The sequence below is a fragment of the Astatotilapia calliptera genome, chromosome 2, assembly GCF_900246225.1.
Source record: "Astatotilapia calliptera chromosome 2, fAstCal1.2, whole genome shotgun sequence".
Classification (NCBI taxonomy): domain Eukaryota; kingdom Metazoa; phylum Chordata; class Actinopteri; order Cichliformes; family Cichlidae; genus Astatotilapia; species Astatotilapia calliptera.
Window position 1 is genome coordinate 10,600,217 of NC_039303.1, and position 22,930 is coordinate 10,623,146.

Here is a 22,930-nt window from a genome sequence, read left to right on the forward strand (position 1 = left end):
CATCCAAGAAGAGTGCCTGACGAGCCCAGTTGTAAGTAAGCTATTAAGACTCGACTGTACACAGTGTTTGTGTTTTTCTCCGAAATAATAAGTTCCGTTGGAGCAGCCTTTCAACACCTCTCTCTGTCTCTCACTAGCAAAGTTGACCCAGACAACAAAGTAAAGCTAGTTTTCGGCTACAAGCCGACACGGGACCGACTATTAGCCAGAGGTCCCTTTACCACAGCTGGGAGCCGCGGACCTTCAGTAATCGTAATAAATCACACAGCAATAGTACATTCATGTAGTTGTAAACAGCAGATAATATATTAAATAATCCAAAGTATTCAGAATGTGTTACTCTCATTGAGTAACGTAACGGAATACGTTACAAAATACATTTTGGGGCATGTATTCTGTAATCTGTAGTGGAATACATTTTAAAAGTAACCTTCCCAACACTGTGCTTGCGACACAGAGAGGAGAGGGCGGGGCAGCGGGGGTTCTCTGGCTGGCTGGAGCAGCATCTAATAACCAACTGGCAAAATAAAAACAAACCACCAAACACGAAAACGCCAGACATTATGATACAGACTTATAATTTGCACCAATGTTTTTTCGAAATTCTATACGTGAAAAGTGAGCGTGAGAGCCCTCTGTGCTCGCTGCTGAAGTCAAAGTAAACTTTGTCATCTCCGCTATATAGGTCCAGTATATAGAGAGACGAGAGGACGAGGCTCCAGTTACAGCAGTGCAAGTAAACAAACAATAAGTATAAGAAAGGTAAGAAAATAAATAAATATACTCTTTAGGACCAGGGGTAAAGGGATCAATAACAATTAGAGGGAGTGTTCGCCCAGGGCGCCAAACGGGCTAGGACCGCCACTGCTGACAGGAGTCAGAACTGCAGCTGCTGCTGTCATTTCACCTGTAACACAAATATTTGGTAATGAAATGTTGACCACAAAGGGCGCTGTGCCTCCCAGTGCATGTTTATCACAGAGAGTAACGTTATTGGAGTGTAGAAGCATAACAGACACGGTGCCTGCTCACACTGAACTTATTCTGTTAACAAACTGCATCAACGACATAGACGCTGTATCCACGCTGACGTGATGCCTTTGTAAAACTATGAGGAAGAATATCATATCTGTACTGATATGGGCTCGGCAAGGTGTTAGTGAAAGGATGCCACATCATTTGATGAGAATGCAGGTTTAACTGCTTTGTCGCCTTCATTCTTTAAACTCCAAAACTAACAGAGGTGTTTATTCTTCTTCATTAGATGAATCTTATTATTTCTACTAGGGAAATGCTCTCATTAATAATCTAAAGGTGGAAAAGGTTTTGTGAATATTTCATGTTTCATCCACGACGAGGTGGTATGGTAGCAGAGTGGCATGGCTGGATTTTTACAGCATATTGTGATCTAATAAAGGCTTCGGATTGAATTAGATCCTGATGGACTGAGTCTGTTTTCTTGCTGTTTGTGTCTGTGCAGTTAAAATCCTATCACATTCTCGTTTTGTTGGCGGCAGTCTTGCGTTATGAGTTTAGGTTCAGAGGTCGGTGCGTGGTCACTCAGTGCTGCTGTTGAATGATATCCAGAATACGAAAAGTCTCTGTAAGTGCACCAGAATAGCATGACATCATGCTTCTGTTGCTCTTCGGAAGGGTTTCTGCACTGAAGCGAAAGTGGATTAGTCATCAAGGACAGCGAGCGCGTCTGGCGATGATACCAGCGGTTCGAATTATCTTCTGGTCACTGCACAGTGGCGTCAGCTGTGCAGTGATTCAGACGTGCAGCTGCAGAAGCATCCAGCAAGGCGTGACTTCAGACTGAAGAAATGATTTAGTCATGTGATGTCTGTTTGTTTGGGGGATTTTTTAGGATAAGGACTTTGGGAAACAGACTCTCCATAAGGGTCACGCCAACCCGCTGGCGGAGGTGACGACCAGTCTGAAGACCTACCAGCACTTCACCCTGGAGAAGGCCTACTTGGGTGAGGACTTCTTCTGGGCCTTCACCCCGGTGGCGGGGGATTTCATACGGATACGATTCTTCACACCTGTTCGCATCGAAAGGTCAGTAACGAAGGACGGGATAGGGGGAGTACCACAGGTTAGAGTCTTCCCTCCGTCCCTGCTCCTCTTACTGAAATATCACCTCTCTCTCTTTCTCTCAGGTTTTTCTTCCGGAGCGGAAACATCGAACATCCAGGAGACAAACTTTTCAACACGTCGGTGGAGGTTCTGCCTTTCGATGTGAGTGTTCAGATACAGTTTTAATGGGTGGGGCATCCTGGGAAGCCTTAAAGTGTCCACATGCTTCTTTGCTAGCTGTTTTGGGTAAAAGTATAGAAGTTTAAAATCTTTTAGATGTGCTTACTTTCTTAAAAGATCATTTCGGTGCGGTCCAGCAGAGGGTCAACTGAGAACAATCTTCGCCCACTCGTGTGGTGGCTAGCAGCATCACCTCTCCTCGAGAAGGTCCAGGGTTTGAATCCAGGCTAAGGCCTTTCTGTGAGGAGGTTGTTCTCCATGTGCTTCCTCCAGCACAGTTCAAAGACATGCGTGAGGTTCAGTTTAATTTGGTCTTTGTCTCTGTTAGCCTGTGACGGCCGGGATAGGCTCCTGCACTGAATTGGATGAGGTTTTCATTTAATGGATAGATGGGTGAAATTTCTGCTTTTTGACCCAGTATCCATCACAATGACAGCAAAGGATGAGAGTGCAAAGTTAACATAGCCTTTAGAAACATCAAGGACGAGGCAGGCAGGCTGAAACAAACCGGAGTAATCCAGGAAGCCCCTAACCGAGAGATAAATTTCCATCTATAGCAGGAGACCATATCGGACTCTGCCATGAGTGCCTGCTATAAGTGAGAACAGATTCAGTTTGTGGTTTGTGGAAAAGGAGGCAGAGTGATGGATCACTGCCACTTTCTGTTTGTGGTCGACTGTAAAACAAAGGCTGAATGAAGCCGAGAGCCTCAGCGGGGCAGAGAGAGGTGGGCTGAGAGGAAGAGGAGCTCCTACCGAGATCAACAGGAGAGATAAAACGAGGAGAAGAATCGGTACGCGCTTACAGGAAGCTGAGCACACAGACACGTGCAGACCAGAGCTGGAGGAGGGAGGCGGTTGCTGCAGTAATGCTGACCAAGAGCAGGAAGGGAGGAGGAGAAGGAGGGGGTGGGACTGGATGATGGCCCTAAAAACTGCAGGTACACGCCAGAAAACGTAGCTGCACAAAACACGATTAATGCTAAATTTGTTAGAAATTTCATCGTCCATGCTGCGGCTGCTCCCGGGGCCGAAACATGTCAAAGTGTGGTTTGTGGAGCTGAATCGGTTTAGTTCATATGAAGCTCATATGTCTGTTGTTGTAAAGGCATCAAAGGGCTTCGGCTTTTCTGTGTATCGAGTTAGTAACGCCCAGAAAACCTGCAGTCGAGTTTTATCATCAGATCATCGCCTGAGAAGAGTCCAAAAATGATCAGTCTTCTTCTGCCTCCATCTCCTCCTATCCCAGCATCCCCCTCTGTCACACCAACCCTCTGCATGACCTCCTTCACAACATCCTTTCTGAGGTCCCCCTACCTGGCAGCTCCATCAGTATATCCGTATATGCTCATCTCCACCCGTTCCACCCCCTTCTTTTCTTCACCTCTCATGGTTTGGATGGTTGACCCCACGTATTTACACTCACCTGCCTCCCTCTCATTCACACTTATCTCTTTTTTCATTTGTGATTCAAACATGATGTGAATGTGTCAGTGGAGCCGTCAGTAATTGAGCTGTTCTGATAAGAGGATGATGGAGGTGAGCTGAAAAGAATTAATTTTAGGTGAAAAGGTCATTGAATTATCATATTAATATGTATGTAATGTGATCATTTAAACCGTTATGTTGAACCGGCGGTATTGTTTGATTTTTTGAGGCTGTAGGTGTGAATAATCGCTGTGACAGCTGAGAGCAGGTAAAATGATGTTGGTTTAAATGTCAGAGTGCGTCTTTAGGCAGCGTCTCCATTCAGAAGTTGATCAGCAGCCGGGACAGCGTCTCAGTCTGTGCGAGGACAGGAAACAGTGCAGGTGTGTGCGCACATGGGAAAGCTCCAGAGCCTTTATGAGTACTGTTACTCCGGCACAGGAAGCACGAGAAACAGCAGCAATGTTAATGAGTGAGCAGCTTAAAGTCAGAGTTTTCACTGGTGGATCTCCCTTTAGCTTCTTTTACCTGGCTAGATCACCATGGTAACAGGTGTGAAACACATGTATAAAGTGCAGAGGGGTGATGCGTTCGGGCTTTCGGTGGCAGTGCTGATCAGATACACAGTCGTATTTCACTAACAGCGACACAAACGGCACTGCAGTCTCAGTTTAGCTGTGCAGTTTTTAAAAAAATATCCTCTTTAATTCCTAATGTTGCTCTTTCTTGTGTCGCCTATACATTCATTTTGTATAAGCCGTGAGACCAGTTTTCCCGTGCTTCACTCGCGTACGTCAGTTTGAAGAGGAAAAAGAACTCCACGGGACTCTGATGTGAAAAGATGTAACAAAAAATTTATTTCACAGTTTGCATCTTACAGGAGTGGTCAGGTTTAACTTATCCTCAACAAAATAACCTACTACGGTAGGAAAACCGTGTGGCTCTGTTCTACCCTGCTGCCGCGTATAGTTTATGCCGTATTAACTCTTTTTCTCTCTCCCCCCTCCCGCACCGCATGCGCTAATTTGCATACATCCGTGATGCCCGGATTTTACTATAAACACGAGTCTTTAAGGCACATGTATTCATGGTACTACGTAACCAAACCAACACAGCAATAAAATAATTTTAGTTCCACCATAAACATGCATTTACTTCCTAAATTATTAATTACACAAACAAGCTTAACAACAGCGAAATATAAATACTAAAACATATGAACTATCTTAACTTGGCTCCCACAAATTTCCTGTCTGTCTTCTGAGTGTTTCCGCCTGTGTCTCGTCAACGACTCGCGTTTGTGTTTCCGTTCTTGTTGCTTCTTCAGACAGATCCTGTGACTCAGCAGAACGTCCTTCCAGTAACCTGAAACAATCATTTTCTGTGTGACTCTATAAGTTTCTCACTATACTGCGTTACTTCAGTTCATTGAGGTTTGCGGTATTCATTCATGCACAGGTCTCTGAAGGTCCCATCACAACATCTCAGTCGGTTGAGGTCTGGACTCTGAGTGGACCGTTGCAGATTTGCTGCGCTGCTCTGGATCATTGTCCTGTTAATGACCCAGTTTGGTCTGAGCTTTAGCTGTGGGACAGATTTCCAGAAGTCTTGTTGTTTATTCAGAAGCAGCTTTGCAAATCTAAACCGTGCTGCAATTTCTTTTTACAGAGAAAAGACTTTCTCCTGGAAACCCTTCTGCATAATACCTTAGAATTTAACTGTGCTTTTTACCAGGAACGAGGAAACGAGCTATCCTCAGGGATGTGTGACACCCTTGCTTTGTTATTCCTGTCAGAATGGAGAGTTTTGGTAGTTTTTTTAAAGTTAAACAAATCCAGTTGACCTGAGGTGTGTCACATGCACCCCACAGTGCTTTGATTGTTTAAGGAGGTAAATGAGGTTCTGAAAAAAGTGAAAGTTTTTCAGAAAAGGGTACTCAGTGTTGCATTATTTCAAGTAAAATCCTGATTTAATGTTACAAGTATAGTGTGATGCTTTAACCGTGGTGCTGTTGTATTCATAATAATAATAATAATAATAATAATAATAATAATGTATACTCTATTGATCCCTGTGGGGAAATTCCTCTCTGCATTTAACCCATTCACTCAGTGAAGCAGTGGGCAGCCATTGGGCGCCTGGGGAGCAGTTTGTAGGGATTGTTCAGAGGTACCTCAGGGTAGCCGTTCAGTGGATTCAACCCCCGACCTTCCGGTCACGGGGCCACCACTCTACCTACTGAGCTATCCCTTCCCCATTATATGAGAAGTTATTAAACTTTTAGTGTGTAAAATGAGCCCAAAGCTGCAGAAAACACAAGTTCTGAATCTAAATAGAAAAGTTAAACATAGCTGGAGGAGAGGAGCTGGTTTTTTTTTTTTATTGCTTTTATTGCACATGTAACTGATCCATGATAAAAATGAGTTTTCTCCTTATTATAACTATAATTGAGACTCTCCAGCTTTCAATGAATGGCCTTAGATTAGATTTCTAATTGAATGATGAGGCGTTTTCTTTCTGACACACTAACGATACAAACACAGAGTCAAATAATCTAATTGATTAACTGATCGGCTGGTGTTTCGTTTGCTTCCAGAATATCCAGGCAGAGAAAGAGGCCTTGATAGAAGGGAAGGAGAAAACGCCAAAGTACCACCGGACCGAGGACGGCTTCATCAGAATCGGTGAGTGATGGCACACAGACAGCAGACAGCTGTGTGCAGCTTCACCGAGTTTCCTCGATCATCATGAAGTGATGGGTGTAGCAGCAGCTGAGGACGTGCGACTGACTGCTGCATTTGAGGAGCTGTAATGAGCTCTTTCCCTGCACATGAGCTGTCACAGTTTACATCTGCAGGGAGGGAAAACGCTCCTTTTACTCTTTTATCTTCCTGAGCTGTGGAGTGAACTTCGACACGCAGTCTTTACAGCTGATCGAGTTCGGCTGTTCTCCATTTTAAGAACCTGTACTTGTAAGCAGCTCCACAAAACTGCCAATCAGCAGAGCTCAGTGCTGAATATTTCACCTCCCAGCAAGGATTATTGTAAAGAAAGCACCTTGGAACAGCTGATCTTTCAAATATCTGAGCCCTGTGCGCTAAAAAGTCACATTAATTTGATTTTTGATTATATTTTGAGTTTTTTTCTCAGGAATGATCTGTGTTTGTGACCATAGACTGTTCACTCGCTGCTTTGTAGTCTTTCCATTTTAAATCCTGTGGGCATATCACACACACGGACACATCTGATAATTAGCGCTCAGTCACATCCAAATAAAATAAATTTTTAAAAAAAACTGGAATCTCAGACAGTCAGTTAGTACAGTAATCTCACAGCAGCCATATTATTGGTCAGATGATGTTATTAAAGATGCTCCAACAGCACAAAGAGGTCCACTTCAGGGACTCCAGTGATCTGAGGTGACAGCTAGCAGCTACAGTCACCTGTGTCTCCATCCACCTTTCAGTCAAAGAAGCCACACCCCTAACAAAGCATAATAATTTAACCCTATATAATATTTTAACAGGTGACTTATAACTGTACCGTTGCTTTGAAGGATTAAATTATCTACAGAGACCAAAACCATTTTTGTATGAGGCTCTAAACATGTTTATTTCTGCTGTAAAGTTTTAACATGGTGGTCTATGGGGTCTGGCTGACTGCTGGAGCCTCTGGTGGACAGTAGAGGAACTGCGGGCTTTGGCGCTGCGCTTTTATTTGGTGTATTTTTTCAGCTCGTGGAGGTTTCGTGATTCACAAGGCGAAAACCCACAAACTTCTCCTCCTTTATTTTTGTATATTGAATAATTTAACAGTGATGTTCTGCACATCTTTAACCAGCACGTAGCCTGACAGGTTTGGTGTTTTCCAAACTTTAAGAGCTGAACAACAACTTTTGTTATGAAAACTTTGCATTAGATTGTAAAAACTGACAGGCTGAAGGCCAAAACTTGGTTCCGCTGTGGATGTGAGAAGGTAAAGAGGCAGGTATCGTGCTGAGATCTTACATCAGTCCGCTTTCCATCTGGTAGAAATCCGGCCTTGCAGGATGATGCTCGTAAAAATGTAAACTTTATTTATAAGTAAAAATGAGCAGATGAAAGAATAAGCAGAAAAAGTTAGAGACTGTGCGTAGGTGCGTTCAGTCAATCGATCAATAAACTCGCCGGGAATAGATTTCATGTCACAGGTTGGATTTTCAGTGTAGCCTCGGGGTTTCACACACATTGGCAGACTGTCAGATTTATCTTTTCATTACTGGAATTTGTTTTTTCTCCAGCTGGGCTGATTTCAGCAGGATTAACTGGAACCTTCAGTAAATAAATTAAGGTGCCCTGACATGCTGTGTGAAGTTATTTGACTTAAAATAAATAAAAACTGAAATAAAACCAACAGAACAAAATTAATCTGCTCATTTTCTTTGCATCGGGAGCACCGAGCATCCTTGGTCAGTTTCTATTATATGAATGCAAACATTGAAGCTTCTGGCCTATTTAGCTCATCTACTCTTTTAGATTATTCTGGACCACAGTCGTCTTTTTGTCTTTCTCATTATTTGCATGAAAGACGTTGTTTTGTGCATGTTTGAATCCACCTGAAGGAATCAGGACTTCAGAGGGAAAGAAGATACTGGCCTACAGCAGGTGGAAGGAGCGCCAGTGTGGGCTGACATCATAAATTACCAGCAGCTCTTTATCCCCTTCATCAATTTTTCAGATGAGTCGGCGGATCGATCCAGCCGCGCTCCTTCACTCTATTCATTTCATCGTGCTGCCTTCAGGAGACCTGCATCCAATTTCAGTGTGTGAGATCTTCTGTGTGAGAATTAACCGTCTGAGAGAGTCAGGACTAAACGGCATGTTTGAAGGAGGGTGGGCTACAGAAAGGAGGGAACTTCATTTCAGTGAAGTTCAGGTTCCTCCTCCAGTCTGTCATGTCCCAGCATCGAGCCTGAAAGAGCCCAAACACGTGGTTCTGTCCTGGAAAGGTCAATGTTCCCGTCACTTCCACAGAAATCAAAAGTTTACAGAAACTTTTAAGCGCTTCAAACTTTATTTTGTATAAATTTATTTTTGAGAAGCTCGGCATCTTAAACACGCTTTGAATTTTTGTGGAAAATTCCTTCACAAAGAGATCAGTCCTGAGGGGGAAGCATGGGAACTTGGATGTTTTCACTTTTCCTCTAGCACCACCACGAGGCTCGCATTGTTTCAGTTAAAAATGTAATCACCCATCAGACAATTGGGATGGACTTTGGTTCAGTTCATTTAATCAAGCTCAAGAATTCTGGAGAATTCATACCCGAGTATTTCTATTCATCCTCCTTTCTGCTTCCTGTGCTTTAATCTAGACTTGAAGTGGACCTGAAGTCTGCTGTTTGTTGCCTGAAAGTGTAAAATGTCATCCTCTTAAAAGATTTGTTTCCCGCCTCTGTCGGCGTTTATTGTAGGAGAAACAAAAAGAAAGCTCCCATGTCAGCCCAAGAACTGCCGTCTGATTATTTTTTATTCTCTATGTTCTGAGCCTTTGTGTGATCTGTGTTTCTGGGGACAGCTCTCAGACAGCCGTATACACGAGTCTGGATACTGAGTGAAAACCATAATACCCACAATAATATCAGATAATTCCCTGTGATAAACAATAACACGCTCCCCAGATGCTGTTCTCTGTCAGGATTACAGTCGCTACCTGGAAGCATCACTGCCAGCATGATAATCCTAGTAAATAAATCCTCTGAGGGATTATTGCTCTGTTGAGGTTCAGTTGCCCTGAAACCAACCTCTGCTGGAAGACCCGATACCGGCAGGACGCCAGAGAGGGTCTGATGGAGACTGAGGCTTTTTTCCTGATAGTCAGGCTCAGAGAAAGCTGGAACCACAGGGGTCAATAAATGGATGGTGGGAACACGTAATGGGTCTTAATAACCCTGTAAATCTGCACAGAAAGCATAACAATCCCTTAATTACTTCAAAATCCCTTTTAAAATGCTAAAAAAGCAGGTTAAAGATTCAAATAAACCTTCGTTAAAGATAAGATGTTTTATCTGAGCCAAAAGTAGGTATATCAAGAGGTCAGTTTTTACCCCTCAGTGTGAAAATCTTGGGGTATTTTCGTCCCACCAGGGCGGCTGGGCGGGGTGATGCAATTGTGTGAACAATTTGTGAACACAATAACTTCAGAGCGAGGCAATGTAGGATTTTAAAGTCTATACTATAGGTGTTTCTAGTAAAATCTCAGTGAAAAGCTTTCAGGCGCAATATCTCAAAAAGGAGTTATACCACATTTATACCACAGGTGCATGTACTATGAGGCTGGAGGTGAGCACTGCCCACCGCCAGTATTTTTGTGAAGCATGTTCTTTGTCATGCAGGAGCCAAACACAGGCACAAAAATTAGTGACCAAAACAAAAAGTGAGTTTTATTCTATTCAAGGGTACAGAAAGACAAAACAGAATAAAGCACACCCAAATCAAGTGAAGAAGAAGCCTGACAAAGACTGAAAGTACATAATGAAGAACAGAAGTATGTGTTCCTCTGACCCGGGTAACTTTTGGGTTAGGTCTGGGTTTTAAGATCAAAGTGGGCTTTAAATGTAAAATGAGTACAGCTCTGTTGTATTCGCATTTCCCTGATGATCAGTAACTTTATTCCCTCCAAACAACTCTACAGTCATTTTATTGTTGTATAAGATTTAATGTCTCATCTTAAAACAGAGCAGCTATTTGAACTTATATAAAATTTACACATGGACTAAACCATTTATTATGTTTTTATCTGCTATTATTGTTATTGTTTGGAAATACTTAGTTGTCTGCTGTCAGTACATTTATCTATAACTATGAGTGAAACCGTGGATTAACTTGCCATGTTCATGTGACCATTTATCCTGATTACTGATGTTAGAGTAAATGAATCCAGATAAAAGAAAAATACTGTGGATATGTGGATCTCATTTCATAGTGCAGGGTCCAGGATAATAAGGTGAAGCCAATGAGGGCAGAGCAGACAGTCATAACAGAGGGACAACACAGGAAGTAAAATCACCAAAGTGACATGTCCAAAATAACAGGAAACAGCAAAGAACAAGACTTTAGAAAACCTAGGCAGGGAGGTCACCGGGGAAAAATGTGTATCCCTTGAGCAGTTGGCATGTGGTTGCAGGCTGCTGTATTTAAATGGATGAAATAGATCGCAAAGAGGATGCTGCACCATTAACTGCCTTGTGTTTACTTTGGTCGCTGGCAGATTAAATAAAATGACAGTAGAAATCTCTGTAAATTTAAAAAGCTGTCACAGTGCACTTCTGTTTGAAACCATCCTCACTTCTCCTGTCAGGTTATTGAGCCTGTTGATCTTCATCTTTTCCAGGAACGTTCCATAATGGCATCGCAGAGGGGGAGGTGGACCCCAGCTTCGGGCCCCTGGAGGCCATGCGTCTCTCAGTGATCACGGACTCACCAGTCTGGGTGATCCTCAGCGAGGTGAGATCGCCTCAGAGTTAAATCAAACTAAAACTAACCAAAAGACAGTGTTCTGTTGAGACATTTATCCACACTTACTGCTGAGTATTGACAGAAGAAGTCCTTGGAGAGGATTCTGAAGTCTCCGGGGTATAATGTGCTGCCTCTTGGCCAGGACTCCCTTGAAAAAGAGGTCTTTGATCTCAACGGGACATTCCTGGTTAAATAAAGGTTAAATAAATAAATAAATAAAGTATTCTGTAATCCTTTCTTTACTCTGTCTGTACAAACTGGTCCAGTATATTAAGTCCTTTTCAGTGAATGTGGTCCCAGTGCCCAATCTAAGAACTAATTTCAGGTATATTCACCAGAAAGAGACAGAAAGTTGGTACCACTGATGTCAGTATCCAGCAGGTTTTCTGAAAGATTTCTTTAAAAAAAAAAAAAAATTTATTGTATTTTATTTCATTGGACTGATAGTTCAGGAAGCAGAGCTGTGCCCTGAATCAGCTACAGTAGCTCCAGTTAGTGACAGACTGCAGTAAAGTTGACTATTAGGCCGACAGTTGTCATGTCTTATCAGAGCTTAGATAAGATCCACGCACAAACGATGACAGCACAGTGAATATTAACTGAAAGCTCTCCTGTAGTAATGCGGCCAACACACCGGGAAAGCAACCTGTGAGTCTCCAGATGGAACGATAATTAGAGCGTGGCTGAAAATAAAAACAGCTTGAATCTGTGCTGCAGCTCGCCCATCAGCTGTGAAGCAAAGCTGCAGACGCATCAGTCTCGATAATGATTGGATTTATAGATGCAGGGCCACACGTGAAACTGGGCACAGCTTGTGATGAATGCTCTCACTTTTTCTGAGCAGCCACCTGCTTTTTCAGAAACTGATCAAACATCCAGGTTACCGCGCTTGTTTCTGCTCCTCTCATTAAAGTTTATTCAAACTTTAATAAATCTATCATATCTTCTGAATATCCCCTGTATTTGGAGTTACGAGGGGTCAGATAGGCTATATAAGTGAAAAGCGGCAGGTTTGGACCCCCACCATACTTCCTGTGTGATCGTGCAAAGCAGCTGATGCTGAGCAGGTCAGGCGGGTTTGTCTCGTTATTATTTTAGTGATTCTCTGTGACTCACGCCTTGGCCGTCTCTCCTCTCTCAGATCTTCATAAAGAAAGCCGAGTAAAGCTCCGCCCCCTCGAAGTTACCTCAGCGGCGTTCAGACGAGCTGACCAGAAGCTCCTCTGCTCCCGTCCTGCCTCGTCCCGCTCACCAGATCCCCACCGCGGTGCCACAGCGCCGCCGCCTGGCAGGACCTCGGTGCTGCAGGACTGAACAGATCAGAGACTGAGACACAGCGACAGGTGGGCTCACCTGTCTCCACCCAGAGGAGTGATGTCATTACTCCTCATCCTGTATTTATGTGTACATACAGTAAGCTCAATGTTGAAACACTGGTAATCACGGAGGCTGTGGCAAGAGCGGCGAGCCACCTCTGATGATTGATCTGCTGCTTTGGGACTTCCTGTCTGCAGACGGGACCTTCCTGCCCCGCCCACAGTACCCGTGTATGTGCGTCCACTCGCTGCGTGTGGTGATGTGTGTGCTGCAGGCGTTTCCCCTCCTTCAATTTGCCTTAACAAAGAGCAGAGTCACTTCAAACAGGCCCCGCCTCCCAACATGTAGCGTCCACAAATACCCAGAATCCTCTGCTGCAGCCTCGGACCTTCTTCCCGTTATCGTGGTTTCAAACTACTGACGAAGACGCCGACGAGTTTCTGTTCATGACCACATCTTTAAGTTACCGAGGCCTTCACACTGACTGCTCTGTGTCCTGATTACTCTGATTACTCTGCAGTACACCACTGTACCCTGAGGCATTCCTCAGTACCATGTAGTACTCTGATTACTCTGCTGTACTCCACTGTGCTCTGAGGTATTCCTCAGTACCATGCAGTACTCTGATTACTCTGCTGTACTCCACTGTGCTCTGAGGTATTCCTCAGTACCATGCAGTACTCTGATTACTGTGTAATACTCTGATTACTCTGACATACTCCAGTGTACTCTGAGGTATTCCTCTGTGTTTTGCAGTACTCTGATTACTCTGCAATACTCCATTGTATTCTGAGAGTCTTTGGTACTCTGTGGTTCCTCATTAGTACTCTGAAATACGCCACTGTATCCTGAGATATTCCACATCACTTTGACTGTTATTCAGTACTCTAATTACATTAAAATAGTCTAGAGTACTCAAAAATATTCCACAGTACTCTGAATTCCTCAGAAGACTGTAAAATGCTTTGAGGTATTCCACAGTCTCCTGAGGTACCATGGAGTACTTTGAGGGTTTGTTTTTTTTTAATACTTTGAGGTACACTCCACAGTACTTTGAAGTACTCAACAGTCCCCTGATTACTCTGCATTGGTCTTACTCTGCAGTACTCTTAAATACTTCGCAGTACTGTGAGGTATTCCACAGTACTATGCAGTACTACTACAGTGTGCCTCAGAACACTGGGGTAATCAGGGTACTGCAGAGAGTATTGAAAAATAATCAGAGAACCGTCCCTCAGAGGGACTCTGAGATATTATGGACTAATCTGAGATACTTTGCAGTACTCTGATGTATTTTGTAGTACTCTGATGTACTCTGTTGTACCACTTGGGTACTTTTCCTTCTTGTGTCTTCTCCACAGGTCGATTTTTAGTTTTTCTGAGCAGACGCCGTCGTCCTTCGGCTCTTTGTCTCGCGCTGAGCGACGGTGTCAGTGTCGTCTTACAGGAGAGAAGTTTGTGATAAATTGTTCCCTCGTTTGCAGATTTTAATCTGTTCCCCGAACAGCTGCCTTAAAGTGACGTAATTCATGACATTATCATTGTTTCTTTTGTGCGTCTAACTTTGGACCGACTGAATTTAATTGACTTCATGTTGGATCGACTGATTTATGAGCACATTTGTCAGATTTAGGGGCCACATTACCTCTCTGAAAGACCGAGAGCGAAATGAACATCCTGTCAAAGTTTATTAAAACTCCAGAATCACTTTTAAGGACTTACGTTCTTGGGTTTTCGAGGTGGATAATGGCCAGGGCTCTGATTAATCTCCTGGGTTCTGGACATTTTGAGGTCTTGAACTGGACTAAAGTGAAGAGCGAGGGGCCGTCCGGAGGCTCTCTCCTTCTCTAGTGGTTCTGTGGTTTAACAATGAGTAAATATGTGGTGTTCTAAGTGCTGTCATCTGCCTTTAAAACACAAATGTAGGACAAAAGAGTGTTTTAGTGTGTTGTTCCTTCTGTAACATTTAATGCTGTTTTAACTTAATTTCACCCGTTATTTCTGCACTTCTGGGAGCTTTAAACCATGTTATGAAGTGCGAGTGTGGCTCGAAGGTTATTGCTTTGATGCCTGTCACGCTGCGGTTATACTGGGCAGCTTCCAGTGGATGTGTTGAAGTGCACTGCCTTTGCACTCAGTGCAGTCGCTCATAAGAAACAACAAAACATACCCAGTAATTCTAATTTGTTTCCATTATTATTGTACTAATTATGTCTTCAAATACACACAACAACAGTGAAGTGAAGCTGAAACATGAAACCGTATTTTATTCACAGTAAAACACTGAAAACGCGGTAACACGTCTCTAAAAAGGGCCACATTTCCCTCTGTGCAGCATCTCCTCTTCTTTGAACAACAGTCTGTAAACATCTGGGCACTGAGGAGAGCGGCTGCTGGAATTTTTCAAGAGGAATAGCATCACATTCCTCTCTGATTCTAGCTGCTCACACAGTACAAATTGGCTTGCTAATATGCAGAAACACCACAGGATGTAGCTTTGACGTCTATAATCTGCTCACAGAAATCCACAGGAACAGGCTAAGTGAAGTAAAGGAGGTAAATGAACCACGGGAACAGTTTATCGAGACTCTCCTGCATTAAGATGTGTCTCTCTTTCCTGTACAAACTGTCACTAGTTCAGATTTTCAGATGTGAAGTCAGCTGATCAGTGATATTAGGCTAAATTAACTCTAGCTTCAGGAAACATCCCAGGATTTTATTTTTTTTTATTTTCTTTGAAAGATGCACTGGAATGCATTGCTATCATCTTGTATGTGTCTTTTGTATCCTTTAGATAAACTCTATTTAAATGAGCTTAAACTTCTATCCAATCTGTGAATTGTAATAAAGACAGAAATTTAAGTGGTTTCCTCGTGTCTTTTAATTTCAGCATCTCTTCTAATGCAGGAAAGTCTTTCTTTTTCCAGATTCCACCCCCCGTGAGGTTTGTTAAAACTGAGCAAAAAGCTTCCTAAATAATTAATGTTTGCTCGTTTTTGTCATTTTCTGATCAGATTAATGCATTCATACTGACGTTTCTGTAATGAGGTGAATTGACAGGCTTTATGAATGAAGAGGAATTCACATTCAAAAAATTTACTTCACACTGTCACGAAAACTAAACTTCACTTTGACATAGAGACATGAAAAAAGGAGAAGGTATGGAGGAACGTTTTGTGAAAATATTTACAGAATATATTAAAAAGGTCTTGGCTACTCTTTTCAGATGAAAGCTGACATTTTCCAGGGGTGTATCTGACATCATCTGGCTTCTCATGATGGAAAATTCATTGTATGTTTGTACGTTCAAGTGTGAGTCAAATAAGGAAACTGTAGGATTAATTAGGAAAATAAATCAGTGCATCATCTGCATGTAAACTGACATTTTCCAAGGAACTGAGCATTCTGAGCAGATTCAGTAAAAAACACAGGTCCTTATTCTGAGCCTTTTGGTACACCAGTATTTATTGTAAAGGTGAAGAAACAGATTCACAGACCAGAATGTGAAGCACAAACTGCTCGTCATCATCATCAATGTGAATTTCAGTCAGGGTGATAACTCGATCATCGTGCTGTGGTTCTGCTCTTAAATGAACTGATTGATAAATGGGATGAAGAGTAACTTCGTCAGCAGAGCTGTTTCCATCGAAACTATCCAACAACAGAAAATTTCTGCTCTGCACCGTTGTATCTGTACTACAACAGGACAAAAAAACATACATACATATGACACAGGAGTGCTGTTATGAGGTTAAGTGTTAAAAAGCATCTTTTTCTACTTACTTTATTTACTTTTACACTTCAGTCATAAAATAGAGTGAAAATAGGGTTTTTCATCACTTTTGAACATTTTAATACTGCAGTAATTATAAATGATTCTATGAATGAAATTAATGACATTTGGTTGTTCCAAATGTCAGTAAGGACTTGAGGTATGCGCATATTTGGCTGTAGAGTTGTCAGGTGGGTGATGTGGAAGAGGCGAGTAGTTTTCTGGAAACTTCGTTTCATCACAAAAATGATGAAATGGCAGCATCACTCATTGTTTTTTGCAGGAGCTGCTTCATCACACAGACTCTATGATCTTCATTTCAGGTGGAGAACTGAATGTTTGTCTATAGTCTTGTAGGTAAGGTCTTTACCTTACAATATGATGTGCTTTGGATTTTTTATGAGCCTAATCTAAATCAAACTGAATTGATTTGAATTTAAAAGTGTGTTTATGTCCAACTCAATCTGAAAAAAGTCAGGTGACAAGAAGTGCTGAAGACTAAAGAAATTCATCCATCCATCCATTTTCATCCGCTTTGTCCGGGGCCGGGTCGCGGGGGCAGCAGCCTAAGCAAAGAGGCCCAGACCTCCCTCTCCCCAGCCACCTCCTCCAGCTTATCCGGGGGAATACCAAGGCGTTCCCAGGCCAGCCGAGAGATATAATCTCTCCAGCGTGTCCTGGGTCTGCCCCGGGGCCTCCTCCCGGTGGGACATGCCTGGAACACCTCACCCAGGAGGCGCCCAGGGGGCATCCTTGTCAGATGCCCGAACCACCTCAGCTGGCTCCTTTCGATGTGGAGCAGCAGCTGCTCTACTCTGAGCCCCTCCCGGATGGCCGAACTTCTCACCCTATCTCTAAGGGAGAGGCCAGCCACCCTTCGGAGGAAGCTCATTTCTGCCGCTTGTATCCGCAATCTCGTTCTTTCGGTCACTACCCACAGCTCGTGGCCATAGGTGAGGGTAGGGACGTAGATCGACCGGTAAATTGAGAGCTTCGCTTTTACACTCAGCTCCCTCTTCACCACGACGGACCGGTGCAGCGTCCGCATTACTGCAGCTGCAGCCCCAATCCGTCTGTCGATCTCCGGCTCCCTTCTCCCATCACTCGCGAACAAGACCCCGAGATACTTGAACTCCTCCACTTGGGGCAGGAACTCATCCCCGACCCGGAGTGGGCACTCCACCCTTTTCCGGCTGAGAACCATGGCCTCAGATTTGGAGGTGCTGATCCTCATTCCCGCTGCTTCACACTCTAAAACCGCATTGTTCCTCCTGTATCCGAGGTTCGACTAACGGACGAACTCTCCTTTCCAGCACCCTGGCATAGACTTTCCCAGGGAGGCTGAGGAGTGTGATCCCCCTGTAGTTGGAACACACCCTCCGGTCCCCTTTCTTGAAGATGGGGACCACCACCCCGGTCTGCCAGTCCACAGGTACTGCCCCTGATCTCCACGCAACATTGCAGAGGCGTGTCAACCAGGACAGCCCTACAACGTCCAGAGCCTTCAGGAACTCGGGGCGGACCTCATCAACACCAGGGGCTCTGCCACCAAGGAGTTGTTTAACTGCCTCAGTGACCTCGCCCCCGGAAATTGGCGGGTCATTCCCCTCATCCCCAGACTCTGCTTCCTCCTCGGAAGACGTGTCAGTGGGATTAAGGAGGTCCTCGAAGTATTCCTTCCACCGCCTGACAATTTTCTCAGTCGACGTCAGCAGCGCTCCGCCAGCACTATACACAGTGCAGGTAGAGCACTGCTTTCCCCTCCTGAGACGTCTGACGGTTTGCCAGAATCTCTTCGAGGCAGCCCGAAAGTCTTTTTCCATGGCCTCTCCGAACTCCTCCCACACCCGAGTCTTTGCTTCAGCCACTGCCCGAGCCGCATTCCGCTTGGCCTGTCGATACCTGTCGGCTGCCTCCGGAGTCCCACAGGCTAACCAAGCCCGATAGGACTCCTTCTTCAGCCTGGTGGCTCCCTTCACCTCTGGTGTCCACCATTTGGTTCGGGGATTACCACCACGGCAGGCACCAACCACCTTGCGGCCGCAGCTCAATGCAGCAGCTTCGGCAATGGAGACGCTGAACATGGTCCATTCGGACTCAATGTCCCCAGTCTCCCTCGGAATGCTGTTGAAGCTCTGCCGGAGGTGTGCGTTGAAGATCTCGCGGACTGGGGCCTCTGCTAGACGTTCCCAGCACACCCTCACTACGCGTTTAGGTGCACCAGGTCTGTCCAGCATCTTCCCCCGCCACCTGATCCAACTCACCACCAGGTGGTGATCAGTTGACAGCTCAGCCCCTCTCTTTACCCGAGTGTCCAGAACATATGGTCGCAGGTCTGCTGATACGATTACAAAATCGATCATCGACCTACGGCCTAGAGCATCCTGGTGCCACGTGCACTTATGGACACTCTTATGTTCGAACAGGGTGTTCGTTATGGCCAAACTGTGATTAGCACAGAAGTCCAATAACAGAGCACCGCTCGGGTTCAGATCAGGGAGGCCGTTCCTCCCAATCACGCCCCTCCAGGTCTCGCTGTCGTTACCCACGTGAGCATTGAAGTCTCCCAGCAGGACAACAGAGTCTCCAGGTGGAGCACCCTCCAGCACCCCCCCCAGGGACTCTAAGAAGGCTGGGTACTCTGAACTGCCACTCGGCGCATAAGCGCAGATGACAGTCAGGACCCGTTCCCCGACCCTAAGGCGCAGGGAACAAACCCTCTCGTCCACCGGGAAAAACCCCAACGTACCGGCAGCAAGCCGAGGGGATATTAGGATACCCACCCCAGCCCGCCGCCTCTCACCAGGGGCAACTCCAGACTGAGACAGAGTCCAGCCCCTCTCCAGGAGACTGGTTCCAGAGCCCAAGCCATGTGTAGAGGTGAGCCCGACTATATCTAGCCGGTACCTCTCAACCTCACGCACTAACTCGGGCTCCTTCCCCACCAGAGAGGTGACATTCCATGTCCCTATTGCCAGTCTTGGCAGCCGGGGGTCAGTCCGCCAGGGCCTCCGCTCCTGGCCGCCACCCGGCACACAATGCACCCGACCCCTATGGCGCCTCCTGCGGGTGGTGGGCCTGCGGGAGGATGGGCCCATGTCTCCTCTTCGGGCTGTGCCCGGCCGGGCCCCATGGACTAAGGCCCGGCCACCAGACGCTCGCCCTCGGGCACCCTCCCCGGGCCTGGCTCCAGGGCGGGGCCCCGGTAACCCTATCCCGGGCAGGGTAAACTGTTCCCTCGATGTCCTTTTCATAAGGGTCTTATGAAGACACTAAAGAAATTAACTCTTTTAATTACGATCACTTTAAAAGTCACAAATAATTCAGCAGGTGGATGGGTACCTTTAACAACCAGCTCTGGAAGAGAACTGAGTTTTGGTTTAGAAGGGTAACGGCACCGGCACGGTGGTTAGCACTGTTGCCGCACAGCAAGAAGGTCCTGAGTTCAATTCCAACATCAGGCCGGTGCCTTTCTGTGTGGAGTTTGCATGTTCTCCCCGTGTTTGCGTGGGTTCTCTCCGGGTACTCCGGCTTCCTCCCACCGTCCAAAGACATGCAGCTTGTGGGGATAGGTTAATTGAATAATCCAAATTGTCACTAGGTGTGAATGTGTGAATGAAAGTGAGTGTGAATGGTTGTCTGTCCCTGTGTGTTGGCCCTGCGACAGACTGGTGACCTGTCCAGGGTGTACCCCGCCTCTCGCCCTATGACAGCTGGGATAGGCTCCAGCGCCCCCCGCGACCCTGAAAAGGATAAGCGGAAGCGAATGGATGGATGGGTAACGGCACCATGTGGTGTGGCGGTCACATGCAGGAAGATCACATGATTCTTAGAGCTCTGCTCTGACACAGAGTCAAGCATCAGAACATTTTCTTCGATGATAAAGCATCACTATCTGTGGCTCCATAGTGTAGGGATTAACACCTTCAGCTAATACACAGAAGATCCCTTTTCAAGTCCAGGAGGTCACCCAAATCTCTGGGGACAGCTGGAAGGTCATCTGATCTGAAAACCTGACAAAATCAAGCATGCCGATCTATTTGCTGTGGCGACCCCTGGTGAATAAGGGAACAGCCCAAAGAAGCTTTATAAAGAATCAGTCTTATGTGATTTATGTTTATTCAGTCGCTGCTAATGTAACGGAGCGGAAAGGCTGATTTTATTTCCACGTTGTTTTTGTGTTTTTAAAAGGAAGGAGACCTTCCTAAAAACGGGCAGAGCAGTGGAGCCGCCAAGGGAAACACACAATTTAAACTGTAAGATTAAAAATATAATTTATTATATTTAAATAGTTAAAAATGTAAGATAAATTAAAACAACCTTGGCCAAGGGATAACACAATAAAAAGCAATAAAACACAACGTTAAAAGTCCAGTGGCATCCGCCACGATATAAAAGTCACAAAGAACTAAAAAAGTCCAGCGAAGTGATGTAAAAGGGAAACCCAGCGGAGTCCTCGCCTTCCTCCCCGCATTCCGCGTCCTGGTACGCTGAAGAAAGGGAGGGAGCGGCAGTCACTATTCTTGTCGGCAATTTTCATTCAATAAAAGGGGCTAAGTCTAAGACTTACCCCGGGTGGGCAGAGCTCTCAACTCCGCCCGCCGCTTCTTTAAACTGCAAGTCGGCACCAGCTGTCTCGCCGCCTCTGCTCTCCCGCAGTGCACAAGCTGGGCTCTCGTTACTACTGCCGTCCGCCTGTTCGCTCCGCGTCCCTAGTCGCTGGTGCTGTCCGTCCTCTCGAACGCCAAGCTCCAACCCTCTTATGTGTCACTCAGCACTCTGTAAATTACACTGCCTTTCCTCTCAGGTGTGTCCAATTAGTAAAAATGGGGAAAGGCGGAGTCTCTCCAGGACAATTTGACGGTATAACCAAAACATGCAATCTAAATAAAACACTGCACAAAATATAACCAGTACATGCAATATAAAAATATAAATAAGTACACTTCACATTAAAATACAGCACAGTAAAACAACATCCGTCCTTCCCTGGATGACATCCCCCCACACTGAAACATTAGCAGTCCCTGCTAATGCTCCATCTCCCTATAACGCTCTGGTGGAATCCCACGCGTGGCCCTAATGGACCGTCTAAGGGACATACCTGAATCACTCTGGTGAGGTGACACACAGTCAGTAAGGGGTAAAAATCCATAAAACACTGGCGCTGGGAAATCCGAAGGGCCTGTGGTCGGCTCCTCCGTAGGAGGGGTAAAGTCTGTTTGAGGAGCAATGCACACTTTTAAGGCATTCCTATGTAAAGTTTGTATATTACCCCCCTTTTCTGGTTTGACCTTATACACTAAGCCCGTATCTCCCACCTGTTCCAACACCACATATGGCTCAGGAGACCACCAGGAGCACAGTTTTCCTTTGCCCTGTCTGTTTCGGTCACGTACCCAGACTCTCTCTCCGGGCAACAATGGGAGGGTACAGCCTCTTTTCTCATACTGGCTTTTGTGTTGGGAGGCCGCACTATACATCCTCTGCCCAGCCAAACGATAAGCTAGGGAGAGTTTCTGTTGATGAGAATACACCCACTCACTTACATCCTGCCTCGCCTGCTGGGGGGCCACGCCTAACACCACGTCCACAGGAAGTCGCAAGTGTCGACCAAACATCAAATAGGCAGGCGCATAACCTGTGGAACTATGGATAGTATTATTATAAGCATGAACGAGTTCCGGCAGATTTCCTACCCACTGGCTCTGCCTAACTGATTCTAGGGAGCGGAGCATGTTCAATAGGGTCTGATTGAAACGTTCTACACTACCATTCCCTGCAGGGTGGTAAGGTGTCGTACGGCTTTTGGCTATACCATAGGTATCACAAAGCTGTTTCATTAATGCAGATTCGAAATTAGACCCACGGTCGGAGTGGAGTCGGCCTGGGCAACCAAACGGCTGTATCACATACTTCCACAAAGCCTTTACTGTAGTCTCTGCTGTTTGGTTTATTGTAGGGATAGCCCAAGCGAACCGCGTAAACAGATCAGTCACCACAAGTATGTTTTGATAAGTGTCAGTTGGTCGGCCTAAGGACAGAAAATCCATGCCTACAACCTCCAAAGGGTATGAGACTGAAATAGGGTGCAGTGGAGCCCTAGGTTCTACCCTCTCCTTTTGTAGACTACAGGGGACACAACCCAGATGAAACTGACGTACCTGCACTTCCATGTTAACCCAGTAGAACCGCTGCCGTATCCGAGAGAGGGTTCGATCTACCCCCGCATGGGCAGCAGCCTCATGGATCTTCCGCCACACCTCATGGCACCTGGAACTAGGACACACAACTTGATGACGAGTCTCCTGGGTATATTCGTCCGACACTTTACGGCACAATACTCCGTCTTTAATGAAAAGTCTTTTTTGCTGCTGTAGGAGTCGCCGCACACCATGCGCCAATGCCTGACGTTCTGACTTTGTAGGCGCGACCTGAGCTTCCAGAAGTTGTTTTACCACTTGAATATCCGGATCGTGAACTTGTGCTTCTGCCCAGTCACTCCCCTCTACCTCACAGGTCAATTCAATGGCTGCTGAAGTGACTCCACGCTCTGATCCAGCCCCCTCCAGGTGCTCTGCTGGGACAGTGGGGAGTCGAGAAAGGGCATCAGCATTAATATTGCTCTTACCCGAACGATACTTGATCTCGTAGTCGAA

General features: G+C 45.4%; 1 protein-coding gene across 1 annotated transcript in view; it reads left to right on the forward strand.

The window, feature by feature from the left end:
* mgat4b (alpha-1,3-mannosyl-glycoprotein 4-beta-N-acetylglucosaminyltransferase B) overlaps window positions 1–15,366 on the forward strand; it is a 125,921-nt gene extending 110,555 nt beyond the window's left edge. Inside the window, exons 11-15 of the mRNA XM_026184560.1 lie at window positions 1,871–2,064; window positions 2,166–2,244; window positions 6,286–6,373; window positions 11,058–11,170; window positions 12,324–15,366. Coding sequence (XP_026040345.1) covers window positions 1,871–2,064; window positions 2,166–2,244; window positions 6,286–6,373; window positions 11,058–11,170; window positions 12,324–12,347 — 498 coding nt within the window. The 3' untranslated portion in view covers window positions 12,348–15,366. The remainder of the gene's footprint in view (window positions 1–1,870; window positions 2,065–2,165; window positions 2,245–6,285; window positions 6,374–11,057; window positions 11,171–12,323) is intronic.
* Window positions 15,367–22,930: the final 7,564 nt, after the last annotated feature.